Raw genomic sequence first — 21,071 nt, 5'->3', positions numbered from 1 at the left:
TTAATCACTGTAACTTTTGTTTAGCTCTATTCTAAGGCTGAGCTAAAAGAGGTTTACTCAAAGAGAAGACAGGAAAACAAACAAATATAATGAAAAAATTGTTCATTAACATTCTATGAAACTTGAAATACAAGGCCAGATTATAGCCAGTAACAGTTTTAACTTAATAAGACATTCTAACAAAATTTTAAAATGACAATAATAATTGTCTTGGTATATCCCACCCCCAGACAAATTTAATAAACATTTATAGAACCTCATATGATATTTACTAGCTTAATGTACTTTTTTGTTTTTTTGTTTTTATTGCAAAGCAATGGGGTTAAGTGGCTTGCCCAAGGCCACATAGCTAGGTAATTTTTAAGTGCCTGAGGCCAGATTTGAACTCAGGTACTCCTGACTCCAGGGCCAGTGCTCTCTATCCACTGTACCACCCAGCCACCCCAAACTTAATGTAATTTTGAAAAAGTTATTTAGATGAATGAAGGAATCATATATTATTAGAGCTCAAAGAGATCTTACTGATCCTCTAGTCCAGGGGTTCCCAAATTGTTTTCCTAGACCCTATACCTTTCTTATATGAGGCAGCTAGGCAGCACAGAGGACAGAGTACTGGAACTAAGGAAAATCTGTTTTCAAATGTGGTCTCAGACCCTAAGTAAGCCACTTCATGTCAGTTTGCCTCATTTTCCTTAAATGTCAAATGGGAATAATTATAGTACCTATCTCATAGAGCTGCTTGGAGGATCAAACTAGATCATATTTGTAAAGTACTTAGCACATAATACCAAAACATTAATGCTTATTCCTTTCCCCTTTATTCAATACAAAAAGAAATAGATTGTGGAGTTTGCCATTCACATACAATAAGAAATGAAATAGCAAAATTAATTTCAATAGGATAAGTTTCTCCATATTTCCAAATACCCCTGAATGAGTTTCTCATATCCCATATTATAAACAGCTCTTCAAGTTCAAACTTCTTATTCTACAAACATATGTGACCCAGAGACTCAGATATGAGACTCACCCAGGGACAAATGAGTTATCTATTGGCATGCCAAGAGCAGAAAACCATGCTAAGGTTTTTTTTTCTACCATATCATACAACTCTAGACAATTCTCATTAGCTTTCAGAAACACATCCAGAGGTATTTTTTTTAACCTTAACAGTATTTTTTTCAATTACATGTAAAGAGAATTTTCAACATTCATTTTTGTAAAATTTTGAGTTCCAAATTTTTCTCCTTCCCACCCTTCCCAGCCCCTTCCCCAAAATAGCAAGAAATCTGACATAGGTTATACATGCACAAACATATTAAACACATTTCATTATTAGTCATGTTGTAAAAGAAGAATCGGAACAATAGGAAAAAACCATAAGAAAGAAAAACAAAAACCAAAATTTTTAAAAAGTATGGTTTGATCTACATTCAGACTCCATAATTCTTTCTCTGGAGGTGGATCATATTTTCCATCACAAGATTTTTTAGATTTAGCTTTGAGCACTGTACTCCTGAGAAGAGCTAAGTCCATCAGAATTGATTGTTACACAATGTTAGTATTAAGGTATACAACATTATTCTGGTTCTGCTCACTTCACTCAATATAAGTTCATGTTAAGTTTTTCAGGTTTTCCTGTAATGTAATGTAATGCTCACCATTTCTTATAGAACAATAGTATTCTATTATAGTCATATGCCATAACTTGTTTAGCCATTCCCCAATTGATGGTATTCCCTCAATTTCCAAGTCTTTGCCTCCAGAGGTATTTCTAAAAAGTGGTTTAATCTGCTTCAAATTAAATTTATAGAAAATTTGCAGACAGATCTGTCAAGGAGAATTTTAGAAATGAAATCAATAAATATTCCATTTTCAATTTTCCCTACTAATAGAGATATAAGTGATTCAAAATAGAATTGAGAACTGACTATACCTGGTAGCAAATATAATAGACAATAATTTTCCTTCAATAGTATTACCTTAGAAACTGATAATACATCTTCTCCAACAAATCTGAGTAAGAGTACAATGGAAAAGGCAAATAGTTGATTTGCAACCTCTTTTGGAAAATCATTTAAGCTGATCTCTCCATGACTTAAGTGGTCTCTTACTCGGGGGCCATCCTGATAGTTCAAGAAATCCCAAAGAAATTCCTATCAGAAATAAATGGATATAAGGCACATGTAATCTTATTAGTGTGAATAGCCTGAAGCCAACTATAGAATAAAAAAATAACTCAGGAGAAACTTCAGAGCAATCATTATATCATATGCAATAAACTGTACATACTTGCTTTATATAAAAAATCTTACTTTGGCATAGGATCACAGGATTTGGAGATACAAAGAGCTTTAAAAGTTATCTAGTCCAGCCCCCATATTTCACTGATATGGAGCTGGAGGTCCAGAGAAATTCAATAACTTGCCCAAGGTCATCCAGGTAATAAATGATAAGAGTCAGAATCAAACCCAGAACTTTTATCTTCATGGTCATAGTTCTGAGTACTATTACATATAGAATCCTAAGTTCCTGTAAACCTTTTGCAAACACTTATCTCTTACAGTCCATTTTGGGGCACAACAAAATAAAATTCTGCATGTTTCACAAATATGCATAATACATCATACAGCAAAGTATTAATAATATAATTTTACCACCTCAATCTTGATCTAGGTAAAGGGGTTTTGTTCAGCATTTAAACATAACTTAAGTTATTTAAGAAATCCATGGGAAGTTTTGAATGAGTTATGGAGACCAGAACTTCTCACAGCAATTGGTAGTGATTATAAAACTCTTCTGCCTCCTGACCTCTCTCCCATTAAGACAACCAAATTTGACTTCCTATAGCTGGAGGTTTAAGCTCTGCCTTCCAGGGTAAACAGAAGTCATTGGTAAGAGTCAATGACCTCTGAGGGCAAATGAGAAATATTTATAGTGCATTAGGGTCTCTTCCTCCTTTTCACCCTTTCTCCTGTTCCTTCTTTGCTTTATCTCTTTTTTTTCTCTTACTCTTCTCCACTCTCTATTTCTTTTTTCTTTACTCTCTACTTTTTCCATTTCTTCCCGTCCTTGCCTCTATTTTTTCTCCCATTCTTCTTTTTCAGTCTTTAACTTATACTTTCTTTCTTTCTTTTCTATTTTTTCATCTTCAAATTTCACCTTCTTTCCCATACAGTTTTCTCCACTTCTCTTCTTTACCTCATTTAGTCTGACACAGATAAGAGCCTATTAGTCCTATTCCATTCTCTCCACCAATCCCCTTTTCCACCAAAAACAAAAACAAACAAACAAAAAACCTTAGAACATCTTCCTATTAATCTACAAAGTTACAGAAATTCAAACATCAAGAAATTTGAATCAAAATGCAACAATTGAGAAGTATTGCTTTAAACACATATTCTGGAAGGAAATCTCTTAGCCCGAACCAAAATAAACTATTTTTATTTTGTTTGACTAAATTATTTCCATACAAAAAGAATGTTAAATTTGGAAGGTATTTAGTACTTTACCATAGCAGGTTCTCCAAGGAAAAGAGGAAGATTATTGATTTCATCATCACTTAGTTGCTTTGCTAATATCTAAAAAGACAAAGAAATAAATTGCCAATGGACCACGAAGCCCCACAATAATTACTTCTTAACAGTGGTATTACTGAGACAATATAATATTTTTCGGGAAGTATTTAAAACACAAAAAAGTGAAAGAACTACTGAAGTTCATATGCAGAGTTTACTTTTGTATGACTATTAAATTGCAATAGGAAGTGTTTATTCAGTATAGAGTTAAAAAAAGATAGTGTTTTGAGATTTATGAAGAACTGTATCTATCTAAAACCAAGAGCAATCATTTTCAGTAATGACGATCAGAAGTTAAGCATGGGGTGTCCTTTATTACTATAACTATACATTATTGTACAATACAGTAATAAGACAAGAAAAGGAAATCAAAGGAATAAGCATAGGTGATAAGGAAATCACCACTTTTGTTTGGTTTTTTGGGGATTTTTTTTGTTGCTTTTAGGTTTTTGCAAGGCAAATGGGGTTAAGTGGCTTGCCCAAGGCCACACAGTTAGGTAATTATTAAGTATCTGAGACCGGATTTGAACCCAGGTACTCCTGACTGCAGGGCCGGTGCTTTATCCACTGCGCCACCTAGCTGCCCTGGAAATCACTAGTTTTTGCAGATGATGATAGTTTACCTAAAAAGCCACCAAAAAATTAATAGAAACTAACCACTTCTGTGAATTTGTAGATGCAAAAATCCAGCAGGAAAAGGGTTTTTTTAATTCAACTTAAATTAATAAAGAGTATAAAAAACTTGGTAGTCTACCTTTCAAATAAGACACAAGCACCATATGAAAATTATAAAATATTCCTCAAACAAATAAAAACAAATCTAAATAATTAGAGAAATATTTATTGTTTATGGTAGCCAAACCAACATAATAAAAATGACAACACTACCTAAGTCAATTTACTTATTCAGTGCCATATCAATCAAATTACCAAAGAATTTCTTTTAGAGCTAGAAAAATTCATCTGGAGGAAAAGATCACAAATATCAAGGGAATCAATGAAAAAAATAATGGGAAGAAAGGGGGTCTAGCAGGAGCAGAGCTCAAACTATGCTACAATGTTGTTTTTGATATTAAAAATAATTTGGGGCGGCTAGGTGGCACAGTGGATAGAGCACCGGCCCTGGAGTCAGGAGTACCTGGGTTCAAATCCGGTCTCAGACACTTAATAATTACCTAGCTGTGTGGCCTTGGGCAAGCCACTTAACCCCATTTGCCTTGCCAAAATCTAAAAAAAAAAAAAAAAACAATTTGGTACTGGTAAAAAAGCTGAGAAACTAATCAATAGAAAGGATTAGGCACAAAATATACAAAAGCAAATAAACATAGTAACCTAATGGATGATAGATCTCTGCTACTAGGAGAAGAACTCACTACTTGGAAAAAAAAAACTATTAGGAAAATCTGACAGAAACTAAGCATAAGCAACATCTATTAGCTTATAACAAGATAAGTTCAAAAATGGATGCATGACCTAGACATAAAGGATGTCTTCATAAGCAAATTAGTATAGCAAGGACAAAATTATCTTTCAGATCTAATACTAGGGGAAGAGTTTATGAACAAACAAGACAGAATAGTTCGCAGGTGATAAAATAGACAATTTTCATTATAAAAAAGTTAAAATGTTTTATATATAAAATCAATGCAGCTAAAATCTGTTCAGCAGGAAATTAGTGGGGAGAAACCTAATAGCAAATTTCTCTGATAAAGGTTCCATTTTTAAAATATTTAAGTCAAATTTACAAGAATAAGAGTCATTCCCCAACTGATAAATGACTAAGGGATATGAAGTGAGTTTTCAGATGAAGAAATCAAAGCTACCAATAGGCACATGAAAAAAAATTCTTTAAAACTCTAATAACTATTAGATAAATGTAAATTAACAAAACTCTGATTATCACCTCACAATCACTGGATTAAGATAACAAAAAAAGAAAATGACAAATGTTGGAGGGAGTATGAGAACACAAGTACACTATTGCATTGCTGGTAGAGCTGTGTATAAAGAGTGTTCACTTTATATCTTTAAGAACTCAGTTACTGACATGTAACCAAATATCTAAATAAGCAATTTATATTTAGTTTAGTAGGTTAAAATTTGATTTTGGCAAATACTACTTATAAGTTTTCATTTAAGATCATGATGATAATTAGAATTTCTATAGCACTATTATGTGCCAGCTACTATGCTAAGTGCTAAGCACTTTACATATATAATCTTATTTGAGATAAAAAGTTCCCAACTTTTTAGTTAATTTTTAATTCTGCCCTCCATAGAATTAATTCAACATCACTACCACTAATATATGCAATAAAAAAAATCTCAGAAATACAGATAATGAGAGACATCAGAGGTCATGTAGTCTGATCCAAACCTAAACAATAATCTCTTTAATGATATATCCAAGAGGTCTTTACTTGAAGATTTTCAGTGAGAAAAAACTCACTTTCTGAAGCCAAATTTACATGTCCTGCTTTTGTATACCTCTAATTGGTAGGAAGATGTTATTGTTTTTTTTCTTACAGAGTCTAAAGTTCCTCATGGGGAAACTCTAGCCATTGTGGCTAACAAAAAAAAAAAGTTATCTGATATATATATGTATATATATATATATATATATATATATATATATATATATACACATATACATATATATACATTATATATATATGTATATGTATATATATATATATATATATTACAAGATACTACAAGAAAGTCATCTGATAGATATACCAGATATATCTAATAGATATACTAGAAGGCAATAATTACAGTATACCTGAAAATCTTCTAAAGCCCTCACTTATTAATAGATCATCAAATTGCATTATCTTGAGGCCTTTCACCATTCTGGTTGTACTCCAGTAGAGTCTTAGCTCATTCATATCCTTCCTAAAAGCACAGTGCCCAGAAAGAAACATATCACAGGATTAAGACCTACTTGGCCCTGGTCACTTTGCTTTTTATTAACATATCCAAAGAAAACATTAGCTTACTTTGCTTCCAGATAACACTGTTAATTCAATTCCATACCTTCCCCTATCCTATACTTTTTTCTTAGGGTTTTTGGTTTTGTTTTGGGTTTCTTTGAAAGACAATGGGGTTAAGTGGCTTGCCCAAGGCCACACAGCTAAGTAATCATTAAGTGTCTGAGGCTGGATTTGAACTCAGTTACCCCTGACTCCAGGGCCGGTGCTCTATCCAATGTGCCACCTAGAGGCCCCCATATCCTATACCTTTGAAGTCAATTTTTTAACACAAGTTAAAAACTTCATTTAAAGAATGTCATAAGCATGCTAATTTAACTACTTACTTCATCAAACGTGGTGTAAAAAGTTGTAGACTTCGGAAGAGAAAAGAAAAAAGAAAAATTCAGATATTATTCAAACGGGGAAAAAGTAGTACATGAGCACAAATAGTAAACTGTTTTTGGCTACAGACTTCCTATGGTTAGGAAGGCAATGAATAAACTAACTGAATAACAGCATTATTAGAGAAGACCTGTGACATCATAAACCAGTAATTAAGACATGTTTAAAATAGTACTCATCTGAGGGACTTTAGTTGTGGTTAAAATTCTGGATGTAGTAAAATAACATACTTCCCTAGCACAGAAATTTCTGCATTTATTTTCATATCCATATGAAGGACCTGTGAGATGATCAGTGTCAGGAATGCCAGGTGTAAGATGCCCTCTGTGAGAAGAGAGTTGTCTGAAATGCATAGGCATTAATTGGTATGCCCTGGTTTACACACTTAATCAGTGCCAAAAATTGGATTAAACACTTCTTCTTGACTCCAAGCCCAGAATCTTGTTCACTATGCCATGTTGTCTCTCTTATTATTTCATATATCATTAGTTTAAAAGAGTATATTTGGTTACCATAGGAAAAAATGATCAAAAACTATCATAAAATTAATAAACTTTACACCTACAAATTACTAAAAAATAAGAATTAACAAATAAGATAATCAGAAAGGTATAATTCAGTTTCACTAGTCATAAAATTATTTTAGTAATAATGGTTGAAACTCATATAGTGCTTTGAGCCCACAAAATATCTTACACAGATCATCTCCTTTGTTCTCTGCCATGACTCTGTTAAGTAGTAGTTCAAATGAGATCAGGGACTATCATTTTTGTTTCTGTAACCCCAATATCTAGCAGAGTGGCTGACATATACTAAGTACTTAATAAAGATTTATTGACTGATTTATTGCTTACTCATTTTACAGTCTGAAAAAAAACAGACTCAGGAAAATTAAGTAACATGCAAATAGCTCATCTTATACTGAGAAAGCAAACAGATTTAAAAAAATAAACTCAATATATTTTTTTCTATCACTGACTTCAGACAAATGGCTAGCTTTCAGATTATCTCCCAAGTAGAATAACAAAACAAACAAAACATGTATACCTCTGCTGTTAAAAATCTTTGGGGACATTTATTAACTGTGGTAAAGACTTTTCGAAGTCCAGTTTCCAGCTGTGTCAGTAACAGTATTATACAGTCAGCATATCTGTAAGAAAGATCCAAAGTTCTTCATAAAAATTTATTTAAACAAACTTTACAGCATCCAAATAGCAGACCATGCAATGCTAATTTGATATTATAATTAAGGCAAAATTAAATAATTTCCTTAAGTCAGAAAGGAAACTAAAGAAAAACAAAAATAGAAATTAAACTCTCACATTTTTTTTTAAACAATGCTTCAATGTGTCCCAGGATTCAATGATACATCTTTAGTGACTATGAGGTCATGGCAGGCCAATTTAATTTCTCTTTCATCAACATTAAGTCATTCATAAATACTGGAGTTAAAGTGAGTCTCAAAAGGACTTATATGTACAAAATATTTGTGACAGCTCTTATTATGGTGGCAAAGAACTAAAAATTTAGGAGATGCTATTAATTGAGAAATGACTGAATAAGTTACACTAAAGAAATATAATGGAATACTAACTACTCTGTGCTGATAAAAGTGACAAATGAAATAGTTTCATAAAAACCTGGAAAGACTTATATGACCTGACAGAAAGTGAAGTGAGTCAAATCAGAACATTGTATCAGCAATACTGTTAACAGTGATCAACTGTGAAACACTTGACTTGGATCAATATAAAGATCCATGACAATTTCAAAAGTCTCATGATGAAAAATGGTATCCACCTCCAGAGAAAGAACTGACGAACTGAGTACAGTCAGAAGTATAATTTTTTTTATTTCACTTTTCTTTTGCAATAGAGTTAACATGGAAATATTTACAGATTTTGCAAAATTTAACATGTATAATGGGAATCATATTTCTTGCCATCTCAATTGGTAGGGAAGGGATTTGAAGAAGGAAGAGAATTTATGGAACTCACTTTCCCCTTGAAGTCTCCATGAAGGCAAAGGTCTTACGTAATCTCCATGGTGGTTTGTTTTTTTCTCATGAGTTTTTGAACTTCCCAAGCATCAAGCAGAGTGATTTGCTCAAGAAATGCTATCCTATGACCATCTATGATGGACTTAGTTCCTCTTGGCAGGTCTGTGATCAAGGAAACACTCTTGTGATGGGAAATGCCATCCACATATAAAGAAAAAACTATGGAGTCTGAATGCAAATTAAAGCATACTATTTTCAATTTTTAAAACGGGTTTTTTTCATAATTTTTTTCCCTTTAGTTCCAATTCTTCTCTCACAACATGATTAACTGAAATATACTAAACATGATTGTACATGTATAACTTATATCAGATTACTCACTTTCATTAGGAGGGGGAAAGGGTAGGGAAGGAGAGGGGTAGAAAAATGTGGAACTCAAAAGCTCACAAAAAGGTGAATGTTGAAAACTATTGTTGCAAGTAGTTGGAAAAAATAAAATAACATTCAAAAACAAAAAATGCTATCATAGTACTTCTATTAAAAAAGAAACAAGGAAATTAACCCATTTAATTAACAATTATCATAATAAAACATGAATGGCAGATGTTTTTAGATTAACTACCAAATTTTATTTTTACTCTATTCTAAAATAGCTAATAGCTTGTTGTTCCAACTAAACTCAACTCTTTCATTTACTTATATTCAAACAGCAAACAATCTTTGGAAAGTAAAAGAATTCTTTCGACTAACTCTAACTCTAAATCCTAAATTCAATAATTTTAATTCTTCACTTACCGATGTGATCTGAATTTCGTTACTATAGTTTCCCAAAATGGGGTCATGATCTTCAATACAAAAGTAGATTTCTTTATCAGTTCTTCAACTACTGATAGTACTTCATCACTAACATCTACACACAGAAATAATTTTTGAATCAATTTAAAAATATTTTTAATACTAACCAGCACCATAAAGATTTAAACAATCACACAAAGTACTGTAGAACTTATTTATGTTTATGAACCAAAAGCTGATACTTAATAGAAAATCACCATTTACACTGTTTATTTCTGTATCTATCTCTGATCCTCTACAGACTAATTCTTTTCTAAAAATCTCCAAAATATATTTGTAATTGGTCTGTATTCAATATGTACATGATTTTTCATGATTCTCTTGTATTACTCATTCCCCCCCCCCCATTTTTCTTCTACCTCTCTAATTTGCTTTTTTAAAAAAAAATCCTTTTTAAGCTCTTCCAGGAATTCTTTTTTGGGCTTGAAATCAAACTACATTTTTCTTTGAAGCTTCACATATAACCACTGACACTATTATCCTCTTCTTAGTGTATGCCTTGATCCTCCCTATCACCATAATAACTTTCTATGGTCAGGCTCTTTTTTTGTTTTGTTTCACAATATTTTCTACCTTTTTTTTTTTGAGACGTGGTGTTTTTATGTGAAAGTTAGGCTCTGATACTTCACTGTTTCAAGCTTTTTGCACTGTGGTACTGGCTTTCATTGAGTTTCAGGGCTTAGCTGCTTGCTTTCTCTGGAGAATAGGCTTTTCTTCTGCTTGTACAGGGCATGGGGTCTCCCTGGGGGTTAGCTGCTAGCCTGCTCTAGGAGTGGAGGATTTGCTGCTAGATTGCTATGGTAACAAAGTCTTTCTGGTCCTGGAAGAGAGATTTTGTTTTTGATCTGCCCCAGGAGTGGGACCTTGTTGCTGGATTGCTATGGAAACAGGGTCTATCTACTAGTAGGCTCCAAGGGCAAGGCTTCACTACTGGTCAACAGTGGAGTTAAGGCTTCACTGGTGGTATGTGTTAGGGTGGGGGGTGGGGGGCTTGCTGTGCTGCACAGACTCTCTTGCCTAGGGGTCTACCGGTTTGTAGAAGGGCAGGCCCTCACTGGAGGACTGTTCCAGGCTCAGCTGCTGACTGTTGCTGCTCTTGGACCTCACTCCCATCCCAGACCAGTGATATAGAACTTTCCAGACAGGCTAGTAAACTACTTCCCTGCTCCTAAACCAATTCTGAAGTAGTTTTCCTAGTTATCTGGAAGGGACTTGGGAAGGGTTTCTTCCTCAATTCACTATTCTGGAACTGGAAACTGCTAATGTAGTCTTGCATTACACTATACATTCACAAGGACAGTGTCTAGAATCATGAGATGAGCGTATCACTATGCTCTACCACAGTCAGACCATGGGAGCTTTTAATTTGGTTCTAGGCATCACATTTTATGAAGAACATTGACAAGCTGAAGGAGATAAAGAGGAAGGCAGTTAGCATGATGTGGGACTTCAAGGCCAAGCAATACAATTTTCCATGACACACAAGAGATAAGGACTCAAAGTTAAGGTTTGAGTCCTTAGACCGCTGCATGAATTCAGCCCATGATTCAACATTTCAGTAAAGACCATATCCTTTTCCAACATAAGATTGTTAGGATTGAATCCATCACTTCTCCTGATATTTAAGTTTCTCAAAGAGAACACTGGCTCTTGTTATTTTTTTATTCTTATGTTTTTTCTGGTTGCCTCTGTAAATTTGCTAGGTATTACTGTCCAGGTAGCTAGCTCAATTCTATAAGCTTAGATATTAGATAAAACATCTGATTTCTGTGCAACAGATTTGGCTTGATAAAACTATAGACATTCCATCAGACACCACTCTTTCTAAAGTCCATTTCCTTACTCTTGGCAGGCACACACACACACACACACACACACACACACACAAACACAAACACAAAAACACACACACTTCCTTCTCCCAGATTCTCCCAGATGAACTCATCACACTCTGGTCATGATTCATTTTGCCTTAGTAGCTCTTGGATGAGAAAATTCCTCATCTCTCAGGTCTCCCTAATTTTTCTTTCTCTGGGATTCAGGCTTCAAGATGTCTACGATACTTCCCATACTTTTTTTGAGAGTTTAGACTCTAGCCTTTCTCTTGGTCAGTCTAGAGTTATTCAGTTAGCTTCTTAAATCAGTTGTCATTATTATTTTTTCTTTTTATTAATTAGCCCCAGTGGAAAATACTATTTCTTGGTTTGTCATGGGTCTCCCTAGGTCACACCAGGCTCCCTCCATCCTCAGTCAAGGTGGAAAAGGTCTCTCTAATGTATGAGACTTTGAGGTCATCTATTTCTCATTTTACAGAAAAGATATCTGAGGACCCAGGAGGCTGGACAGGAGAACAGGGAAGAGGGAGAGGCTAATGAAGGAAGACCTCCAGGGGGAGACAGTTTTTGGGTGGAGTTAAGGAAGGAAGAAGCAGGAATCTAAGAGGAGTCTAAGAGACCCTCAGGACAAGCAGGACCCTAGACAAGGAAATGGAGGAACAGACAGGCATATGCAGGTATTTGTCTGAAGTGTCCATAAAGTCATTCCAGCCTTCTTGGAATGTACAAATTTTCCTACAACCATTACTTCAAAGAAGCCAGTGGTTCCCCTTGCCATTCCTGGTTCCCCTTGCCACTGGTGATCAGGAGGCCAGTTTCAATGTTACTAAGTACTTGTTGATTAATTAAAATATTTAGGATCTAGAACATATAATAAGATAATAGGATAACAAAGACACAATCTAGCACTCCTTACATACTCTCTTTTTTTTAAGGTGGTGGTAGTGGTGGCAGTGGTGATTTTGGTAGCAGTAATAGCATTCACAGCACAGACTCTGGGCCAGCAGATATTCTTTTGTTTGATCTTCACACCCACCTTGTGAGGTAAGTGCTTACAAATGAGAAGAACGAGGTAAACAGAGATTAAGTAACTTGCTCAGAGTCAGACAGCTAGGAAGTGCATCAAGATTTGAACTCAGGTCTTCCTGACTCTAGGCCCAGTGCTCCATCCACTGTACCACCTCACTGACAATATTCCAAATGATAACCACTTTGCTTCCAAATGTCCACCTCCTCCAAGACCATAGAAAAAGACTCTTCTTTAGTCTTATACCTATACTATTTCGCTGCTATTAAATAGTGGTCTTTTCAGTCCTTAAAATATACCAAACTCCTAGAAATTAACCAAGAGTCCTTCTGACTATAGGCCCTTCTAGCACACAAATTATAATCAAAAGAATATAAAAGTTCATGAATACATTTTATATCAAGTTACTGCATCCTGCATTCCCAACAGCATAAAAATACACATCATAATTCTACTTTTTGAATTTATAGCCTAGTGATTATGTGTGTGTGTGTGTGTGTGTGTGTGTGTGTGTGTGTGTGTGTATTTTACAAAGGGATTCAAATGAGAAAATTTGAAATATAGTACTTGCCAGGAAAAATGCTCAATTCCTTTAAGTTTGTAAAAGTTACAAAAGGCCGATGTATGAATGTAAAATTAGTTTGCTGAAGATAACTTTTTAAGAGTTGTCCCAATCCTGCTGTCAACAATACCAACATAGAGCAATATCTAAGGGAAAGTACCATAGAGATATATTAGAAAAAATATGAATATATATTTATAAAACTTATAGAGCTAAAATAAAAATAAGCACTTCTAGAAAGACAAAGTGAACCATGAACCTCTAAATTATGAGATACTAAATTATGTGAACCATGAACCTCTAAATTATGATACAAACACAGGGCTGGGAATGAAAAAGTAGCAGTGACAGAATAAAAACCAAAGACAATAAACCAGATAAGGGTGGGGACTATGTTTTATTGTAATTCTTGGGAATTAGAAAAGTAATCATTACAGACTTAATAAATATTTTTAAACAAGTAATCACTGTCTGAGAATCTCTTAGAATTTAACTTCTCACTCAAGCTCCTTTGTATTGTTTTACTGATTACCTATTCTTTGTATTCATTCCAGGCTGACCCCAGGTCTAACTATATGAGAACCATCTAGTCACAATATTAATACTTTCTTTTATTTTCAAAATCCTATTCCCAATTGTTCAGACTTGAATACTTTCATTTTCAGGTTGTCACTTCATTAATCATTTATAACATTTAGCATCTTATTTAATCCTAAACATTCTAGTATGACTACTCCTTCACTAAGCAGGATATACTTTTTGAAATAAATAACTGAATGAAGCCTTTCAAAGCAGACCTAGTTCTATAATTTGGGAACCTATTCTCTATATTCATCTATAACTTACTCCTCAAAATGTTTCTGTTTTGTTGTGTGAATATGAACTGAACAATATTTATACCTAAGTATAAAGAGAAGTATATTTTATTAGCAACTTACTTTGGAGGAATTTCCTGAGGAGACACAAATCCATGCCACAAAATATTACGCAGATTGAGTCCACATGGAGAACCAATGAATACCCTGAGTATTTCCATCTAATTAAGATGAGAGCAAATTATTGAGTCAATCAATATAACTTTTAACTTATGTTTACTTTCTTATTGTTGCATACATAAATTTTTAACATTTAGGTTCATTTAGGATGAGGTAAATTTGTTTAGTGCTAATAATAACATATTAGAACTTCAAAAGATATTAGACTGCTTTTTTTTTTCTTCTCTGGATTCTCACTTTTTCCTCTCTCTAAACTAGAAGCTCTGGCAGATACTGACCTCAGCACCATGTGTCTGTATCTCAAAGTTTTTAATCTCCTTTTGTTCTTTCTTTAATCTCCTTTCTTCTCCTGGGCTCCTTGACACTTTCATTCTCCCTTCTTTCCTCTAACTTTCTGGATCTAGTTGATCTAAGCTTTCTCTCCCTCCCTCTTCTCTCTCTCTCTCTCTCTCTCTCTCTCTCTCTCTCTCTCTCTCTCTCTCTCTCTGTCTTTCAAGATCTCAATAAGAAGTTTCCTAAACTTTGTAACACTGTTTGGCCTCAGTGTAATCTGGAATGGCAGGAAAAATAGCCTGTTAATGGGACTTTGTAGTACTATTTTCATCTGGATCTGTTCTGCTGCAGCATAGGTAAGTTGACAGAACTCTTATCTTCTAGTGCCCTCAGGACTGACAGAACCTGGGTTCAGTCTGGCTCCCACCCTTTCCATCACTATGACTGAATCTAAGGTAACCATGGATGTGGCAGGCCAAACTCAAAGAGGCTGTCACTAGGTATCCTCAGTGGAGATAGGACAAATCTGACAACCCAGAGCAAAAGCTGAGGAGAAAAGGGTTCTGGACTGAGAAGTAACTGGCATTTTAAAAGAGGCTACCTTATCAATACAATCATTTCTCAGATTCCCAGGAAGTAATTAACTCCAGAAAAAAGAAAATAAAGAATCAAAGACAACCTATGCTGAATCACCAGGAAACAGAGATAAAACAGAAATTCCCAGAAGCCTGAGCCTAGTGTTAGGCCCAATACCCCAGATCAAATATGACCTGTCAATCTATCAAAACAAGACAACAAGATGAATAAAGAATAACCAAAGCACAAAGCTCCAATAGAGAAATCAAATCTGAGGATATTAGCAAACAGATGAAAATGCTGGAACATAAAGAAGAACTACTATGGCTTAAGAGAAAACCAAATGTTAATCCCAGAAGAAAAAGAATGCTACAAGAAATCTTAGTAGAGCCTCAAAGAAAAGAATATACTACTCACAAGGAATATAAGAGTAACTGAAGAAATTGAAATAGAGGAAATGTTAAGAAAAATCTGTTCTTTAATCTATTCCCTCTGCATGACCTTATACCTTCCATTAACACTGATCCCACTACCATCTCAAATGTCCAGGTTATAAAATGAAGTCAATGAACTTTTAATAAAGTTCATAGGCAAGGAAGGACTTTGGTAAATCCAGGCACAAAGCAAGCCTCTATCAACTCAACAATGGATCCTGCCTTAGCCTGAAAGGATTAAGTCTCTGCACAAACAACCTAATCATCTCATCTCTGCTGAGTTATGTGCCCCCCCCCAAATCCTCCTAAAAAGCTTGCTCATTCACTTGAGATCAGCCTGCTCTGAGGGAGCATAGTTTCCCAAATAACCTCTCACTCTCCTATGTACATCTTTACTATGTATCCCGGCTTGCTCCTCTCCTTTGGAGGTCAACCTGCTTTTGGGGAGCATCATTCCCAAACTGAATCACCACCTTCATCATCAGCTGGATCCATGTGAATCTAAGCCCAACCACTGGCTGGTCCCTTTCCCTTTTTCCCCTTTCTTAATTGTGCTGTTTTCCCCAGACCAAAGTTCTTCTGTGCTTAAATTCATTGACTTGAGAACTCTTTACCTTACTAAAGCATCTAACCAGTGAGCTCTTTGTAGTAACTTGTGAACTTTTGAATTGTGAATTAAAATCTATGCCTTTTCTTTAAAAAAAAAAATATTATATTATACAATACACAGAAATTCAGCTAATTCATGCTAATTTGTTAGAATGGAAAATGCCCTGGGTCAAAAGTCAGAAAACCTGGTTTCTATTCCAGAGGCCCACCCCAATTTGCTGTATGAAATTAAGGAAGTCATTTATATTTCTATGCTTAAGTTCCTCTTTCTGTCAAATGAAAATACTAATTCCTTTCCAATAGCCTGACAGGACTATTAATAGCCCACCCAAGAGATCACATAATATTGATTGTCACAAGGCACTTATCATTAGTGATAATATTATTAACTTACATTTTACAGTTTTCAAAATATTTCACATTTAATCTATATAAAATTATTATGAAGAAGGAAGGGTAGGTAGTGTCATTATAAATTAAGAGAGAAACTGTGACTTTATAAAGTCTATACCTAGTAGTAATTGGTTTAAAAATGGATTAAAAATGGAAACTCTTAACTTTTAACTCTTAGCCCAATTTTCTAGCCAATATACCACTCTCATTTGATAGAAATAGCTGTAAACCATGTTTACAGAATTAAATTTTTTTTTTTGTTTTTTTCTAGACCTGATGAAGTGAATTCATAACTAGTTTATAAAACTATATGCCACAAGGCTCTATATATAGTCTCTTGTTATTCAAAAATTTTAACAGTAACTATAATATAAAAAATCAGGAAAAATAACTAATATATTGGATGACAGAAGTGGAATTCAAAAAGATTTCAAGAGACTAAAATGATAAGGACAATAGTGACAAGAAATTGAAAAAAAATAATGTAAAGTCCTTTAAGAAAGACAGTGGCAAACTTGTATACAGAAGAGGGAAGCTAGGGAGATAAAGGATCTTGAAACCATATTATATGGGAAATACTGGAAAGAACAATAGATGTTGACCTAGATTAGAGGTGATTTGGGGACTCATGACTACTGTCCTCAAATATCTGAAGGTTATCAAATAGAAAAACGATTGGAATTATTCTATAAGATTCCAAAAGATAGAAATAGAATGAATGATTATAAATTACAGAGAAGTGGATTTTAATTCAACATAAAGGACTTAATAAAACTTAAGAGCTGTTCCACTACAGAATTGATTGCCTTTTGAAATAGCAAATTTCTCATCACTAGAAACATAGAAGCAAAAGTTTGATGACCTCCTGTGAAGACACTGTAGAAATAATTTCTCTGCAGGGTAGAAGGTTGGACCAGATATTCTTTGTAATCTCTTTTAATTTCTAGACTCTATATGTTATACATATTAGTTTTTTATTTTTCTGAAAAAACCATCAACTTAAAATTAGTGAAAGTACAAAAAAATCCTATTGCTTTATTTCTCTTTGCAAACTACATAAGAAGAAACTTACTACAGACTGTCCAAACACTTCAGCAAGCTCCTTAGATATAAGCAAGTCTCTTAAAAGAAATGGACATTCCTTTCCAATCAATAAAAACACCTATAATTCAAATAAAAAGATGTTTTTAATTTTAAAAAATTACTTTCAGTTAATCAGATTTAAAAAGAAAAGTCACAATGCAATGTGTGTACAAAAGATAAGAGGAAAATGTCATGAGAAATACATGTTATTATAACAGGAAGTAACAACTGAATCATAAAATGATTCATCTATATCTTTTTTATAATTCTGTCTTTAAGACAGTCACTTACAGAGAAACAATTACATTGAGCAATCTGATAACAATTATCCTAGTTCCTGAGCTACCATGTAGATAAATATAATTTCAACTTGGCATGCAAATGAGTAATGTTTTCTTGTTTCCTGTACAAGGAATTTTTAAAGTACATTAACTATTCTTTTTTTAATTTTATTTTTTCCAGTTACATAGAAAGTTTTTTACATTCATTCTTTTGCAAGCTTTTGAGTTCCACATTTTTCTATCACCCTTCCCATGGCAGTGAACAATCTCATATATAGGATTGTACATATACACATCAATAATTCTAAGCACTTACATCACCCAAAGCTCTTTCCAAACATGATGTTAGTTTCATTAAGCTAAGAGGAACAGCAGCTGGTTGTGGACTCTTCAGCGCAACAAATATTTCAGGAAATAGCTATTATAGGACATTAAGTAATAGATGTTAGTGAAAAAAACTAGCATTTTTCAAAACAAGTACAAATACTATCCCTTTAAATTCAACCTCACAAATATTTCAGTGGCAACTTTTCATGACTTTTAAGCAAACAGGCATCTCAAATTACACTAGGAGGAAAAGAAAGAAGCATTTCTATAACACTTGAAGATTTCAAAATGCTTTACAAAAATCATCTTTGTTTTTAATTCTCACAACAACCAAGTGAGGGAGGTGCTATTTTTCTCATTTTACAGAGGGGGAAACTGAGGCAGGCAGCGCTAATTGACTCACCAAAGCCTTCCTCAATCAAGAATGATCTTCAAATTAGCTAGTAAGTGTTTGAGGTCAGATATGAACTCAGATCTTCCTGATTCCAGGCCCAATACTTTATCAACTGGGCAACCAGGTACTCTACTAAATATTATGGAAAAATCAAGAACAAGAGCTAAGGCATTCTTTTGAATTTTGTTTCTTTATATCTACTTAACTCTAAAAATTAATTACAAAATTAATAAAAGTGGTACAAATGGGAATGAAATGTCACTACATAATTAGCTCCTAACACACACACATATATATATGTATGTAGGCAACTTACTTTAATATAAACCATCATCTGTTTAAATTTTTAAAAGATTTTTAAAAACTATGTAATTTCTACATATTGCACAAAGTCATACCTCTGGAATATTTGTCCACTGGAACCAAAATGCATATTGATCTTCAAATTGTATCCCAGTCAGAGAACATATGTGGGTATGAACAGTTTCACATACAGGACCCAAAAGGCTCACACTCTTTAAGTAATCTACATTTTGCCCTTCCAGAAAAAAAAAAAGAAATGCTTTTTAGCACGATCAAGATATATGTTGCATAGTTTCTTCAATTATCAATGAAAAAGGTTAGGAGTTGAATATAATTTCGAAGTTGGAAGAAATATTAAAGATTACCTAATTCAACATTTTTATTTCAAAAAAGGAACCTGAGGTCTAAGGAATTTAAGAGCTTGCCAAAGTTAGACATTTATTAAACAGCAGAGCTTAGTTCAGGATAAAAATCCTTAGGCTCCTTTGCCTGGTTGCTACAAAATGCACTGTATTGCTACCTCACCTATTTTGTTTCCATCTATTCAGTCAAAGAGAATGACTTTGATTAGTAAGGGAGCAGATTAAAAATAGTTAAGCGGGCGTTGAAATGTACAGCAAAACTAAAACATAATCCCCAACTGCTCTGAAGTCTTTTGACTAAATTCTGTTACTGAAACAACCTAAGGTACAAATATAACAATATTTCTCTTTGAATCTTCAGAATTTAACACAATGTCTAGTACATAGCAAGCGCAAGAATGTTGCCTCATATTTGCCTCACCTGCACTCCCACTTCTCCCCCTCCTCCCTCCTTCACATGAGGGAGTGGTCCTTACTCTTATAAAGGCTAGTCCCTCTACTTGTTCAGGTGATCCCATTCCATCCTCTCTCCTCCAACACCCTCTATCACCCCCTCTTTCACTTATATTCCATCTCTTCCTAGAGGTGCCTCCTTCCTGCCTCAACAATGGCACTGCTTCAAACCCTGACTTGATCCTTCCATCTCTCCTGCCCCTGGTAGCTAAAGTCAACAAATCATCTGCAATAGACTCACTTTCCTCTCATTTTCTGCTTAGCTCCTTTACTTCACACTTCCAACCTCAAACTGCTCTTTCTAAAGTAAACAATGCCTCTTTAGTTGCCAAATTCAATGGCCTATTCTCAATCTTCATTCTTCTTGAACTCTATGCAGCCTTTGACACTGGATTGCTCTGTCCTTGATAATCTCTTCTTTCAAAGTCTTAGGGATACCAATCTCTCCTGGTGCTCCTCCTTATCTGACCACTCCCTCCCTGTCTCCTTTTCTGGATCCTCTTCTAGGCCATGACCTTTAATTAGAGGTCTCCCTCTGGTGCTGCCCTGGGTCCTCTTCTCTTCTCCCTCTATACTACCTTGTTAAGCCATCTCATCAGCAACCAAGGATTTCATTACCATCTCTATGATAATAAATCTCAAATCTATTTATCCTGCCCCAATTTTTCTACTGATCTTCAATCTTGCATCTCCAACTCCCTTTCAGGTATCTCAATCTGGATGTCCAGTAGACAACTTAAACTCAATATGGTCAAAACAAATCATTATCCACCCACTCACCCTCAACCTTCTCTCCCTCCTTCCGTCTGTATTGTCTGTATTACTATAAAAGGCCACACTATCCTCCCAATGGAGGCAGAGACATAATATATACGAACCTGAATCTGTATAGCATATACATTCAGCAATTGTTTCCCAACATACTTCACCATGTTGAGATACAATGTTGTTGATATCGTGGCTTTCTTTTACTTCAAACCCAAGTCTGCAAACTATGTCATATACTAGGGGAGATAGGCATGTTGTGATGGAGTCAGTTATTAACATCTGAAATATAAGATATAATGGACACTTGTTATCAGGAAGAAAAAAGATATAAAGTGATCCAGTAAATAAATTATGTTGACTTTAAAAAGACAGAAAAAGAAATATAATAAATGCATTGAAATATTTTTAAAATATCAATTTCTAGAAATATTTTACCTAAGATCTTAAAAGTATTTTATGAACCATAACAAGAGCATTTCTTTCAATGCATCTTCTAAAAATGTCATTACTTTTAAATAAAACACAGTGAGTTGTACAAGTAGAGAAGCACTTTATTTTTTTTTTCTTTAGATTTTGGCAAGGCAAAT

The 21,071-nt window shown here is 34.2% G+C and overlaps 1 protein-coding gene across 11 annotated transcripts in view; it reads right to left on the bottom strand.

The window, feature by feature from the left end:
* ERMARD (ER membrane associated RNA degradation) overlaps positions 1–21,071 on the bottom strand; it is a 183,086-nt gene that overhangs the window by 17,859 nt on the left and 144,156 nt on the right. For 9 of the 11 annotated variants that reach the window (XR_012468611.1, XM_074188098.1, XM_074188099.1 and 6 more), the window contains 11 exons: positions 20,595–20,763; positions 18,997–19,136; positions 18,194–18,295; positions 17,586–17,675; positions 14,172–14,269; positions 13,243–13,379; positions 9,750–9,864; positions 8,003–8,105; positions 6,898–6,927; positions 3,513–3,581; positions 1,983–2,156 (listed from right to left, as the gene is read on the bottom strand). Coding sequence is in view for 9 of the 11 variants with exons in the window: in XM_074188098.1 (XP_074044199.1) it covers positions 1,983–2,156; positions 3,513–3,581; positions 6,898–6,927; positions 8,003–8,105; positions 9,750–9,864; positions 13,243–13,379; positions 14,172–14,269; positions 17,586–17,675; positions 18,194–18,295; positions 18,997–19,136; positions 20,595–20,763 (1,227 nt within the window). In the remaining 2 variants the exon portion in view is untranslated. Of the gene's footprint in view, positions 1–1,982; positions 2,157–3,512; positions 3,582–6,897; positions 6,928–8,002; positions 8,106–9,749; positions 9,865–13,242; positions 13,380–14,171; positions 14,270–17,585; positions 17,676–18,193; positions 18,296–18,996; positions 19,137–20,594; positions 20,764–21,071 lie in introns of those variants that run through there. The other 2 variants (XM_074188100.1, XM_074188107.1) reach the window with 2 other exon arrangements.

The sequence above is a fragment of the Macrotis lagotis genome, chromosome 5 (genome assembly GCF_037893015.1).
Source record: "Macrotis lagotis isolate mMagLag1 chromosome 5, bilby.v1.9.chrom.fasta, whole genome shotgun sequence".
Classification (NCBI taxonomy): domain Eukaryota; kingdom Metazoa; phylum Chordata; class Mammalia; order Peramelemorphia; family Peramelidae; genus Macrotis; species Macrotis lagotis.
The sequence above is the reverse complement of the archived record's forward strand: the minus strand, read 5'-3'. Positions and strand labels throughout refer to the sequence as shown.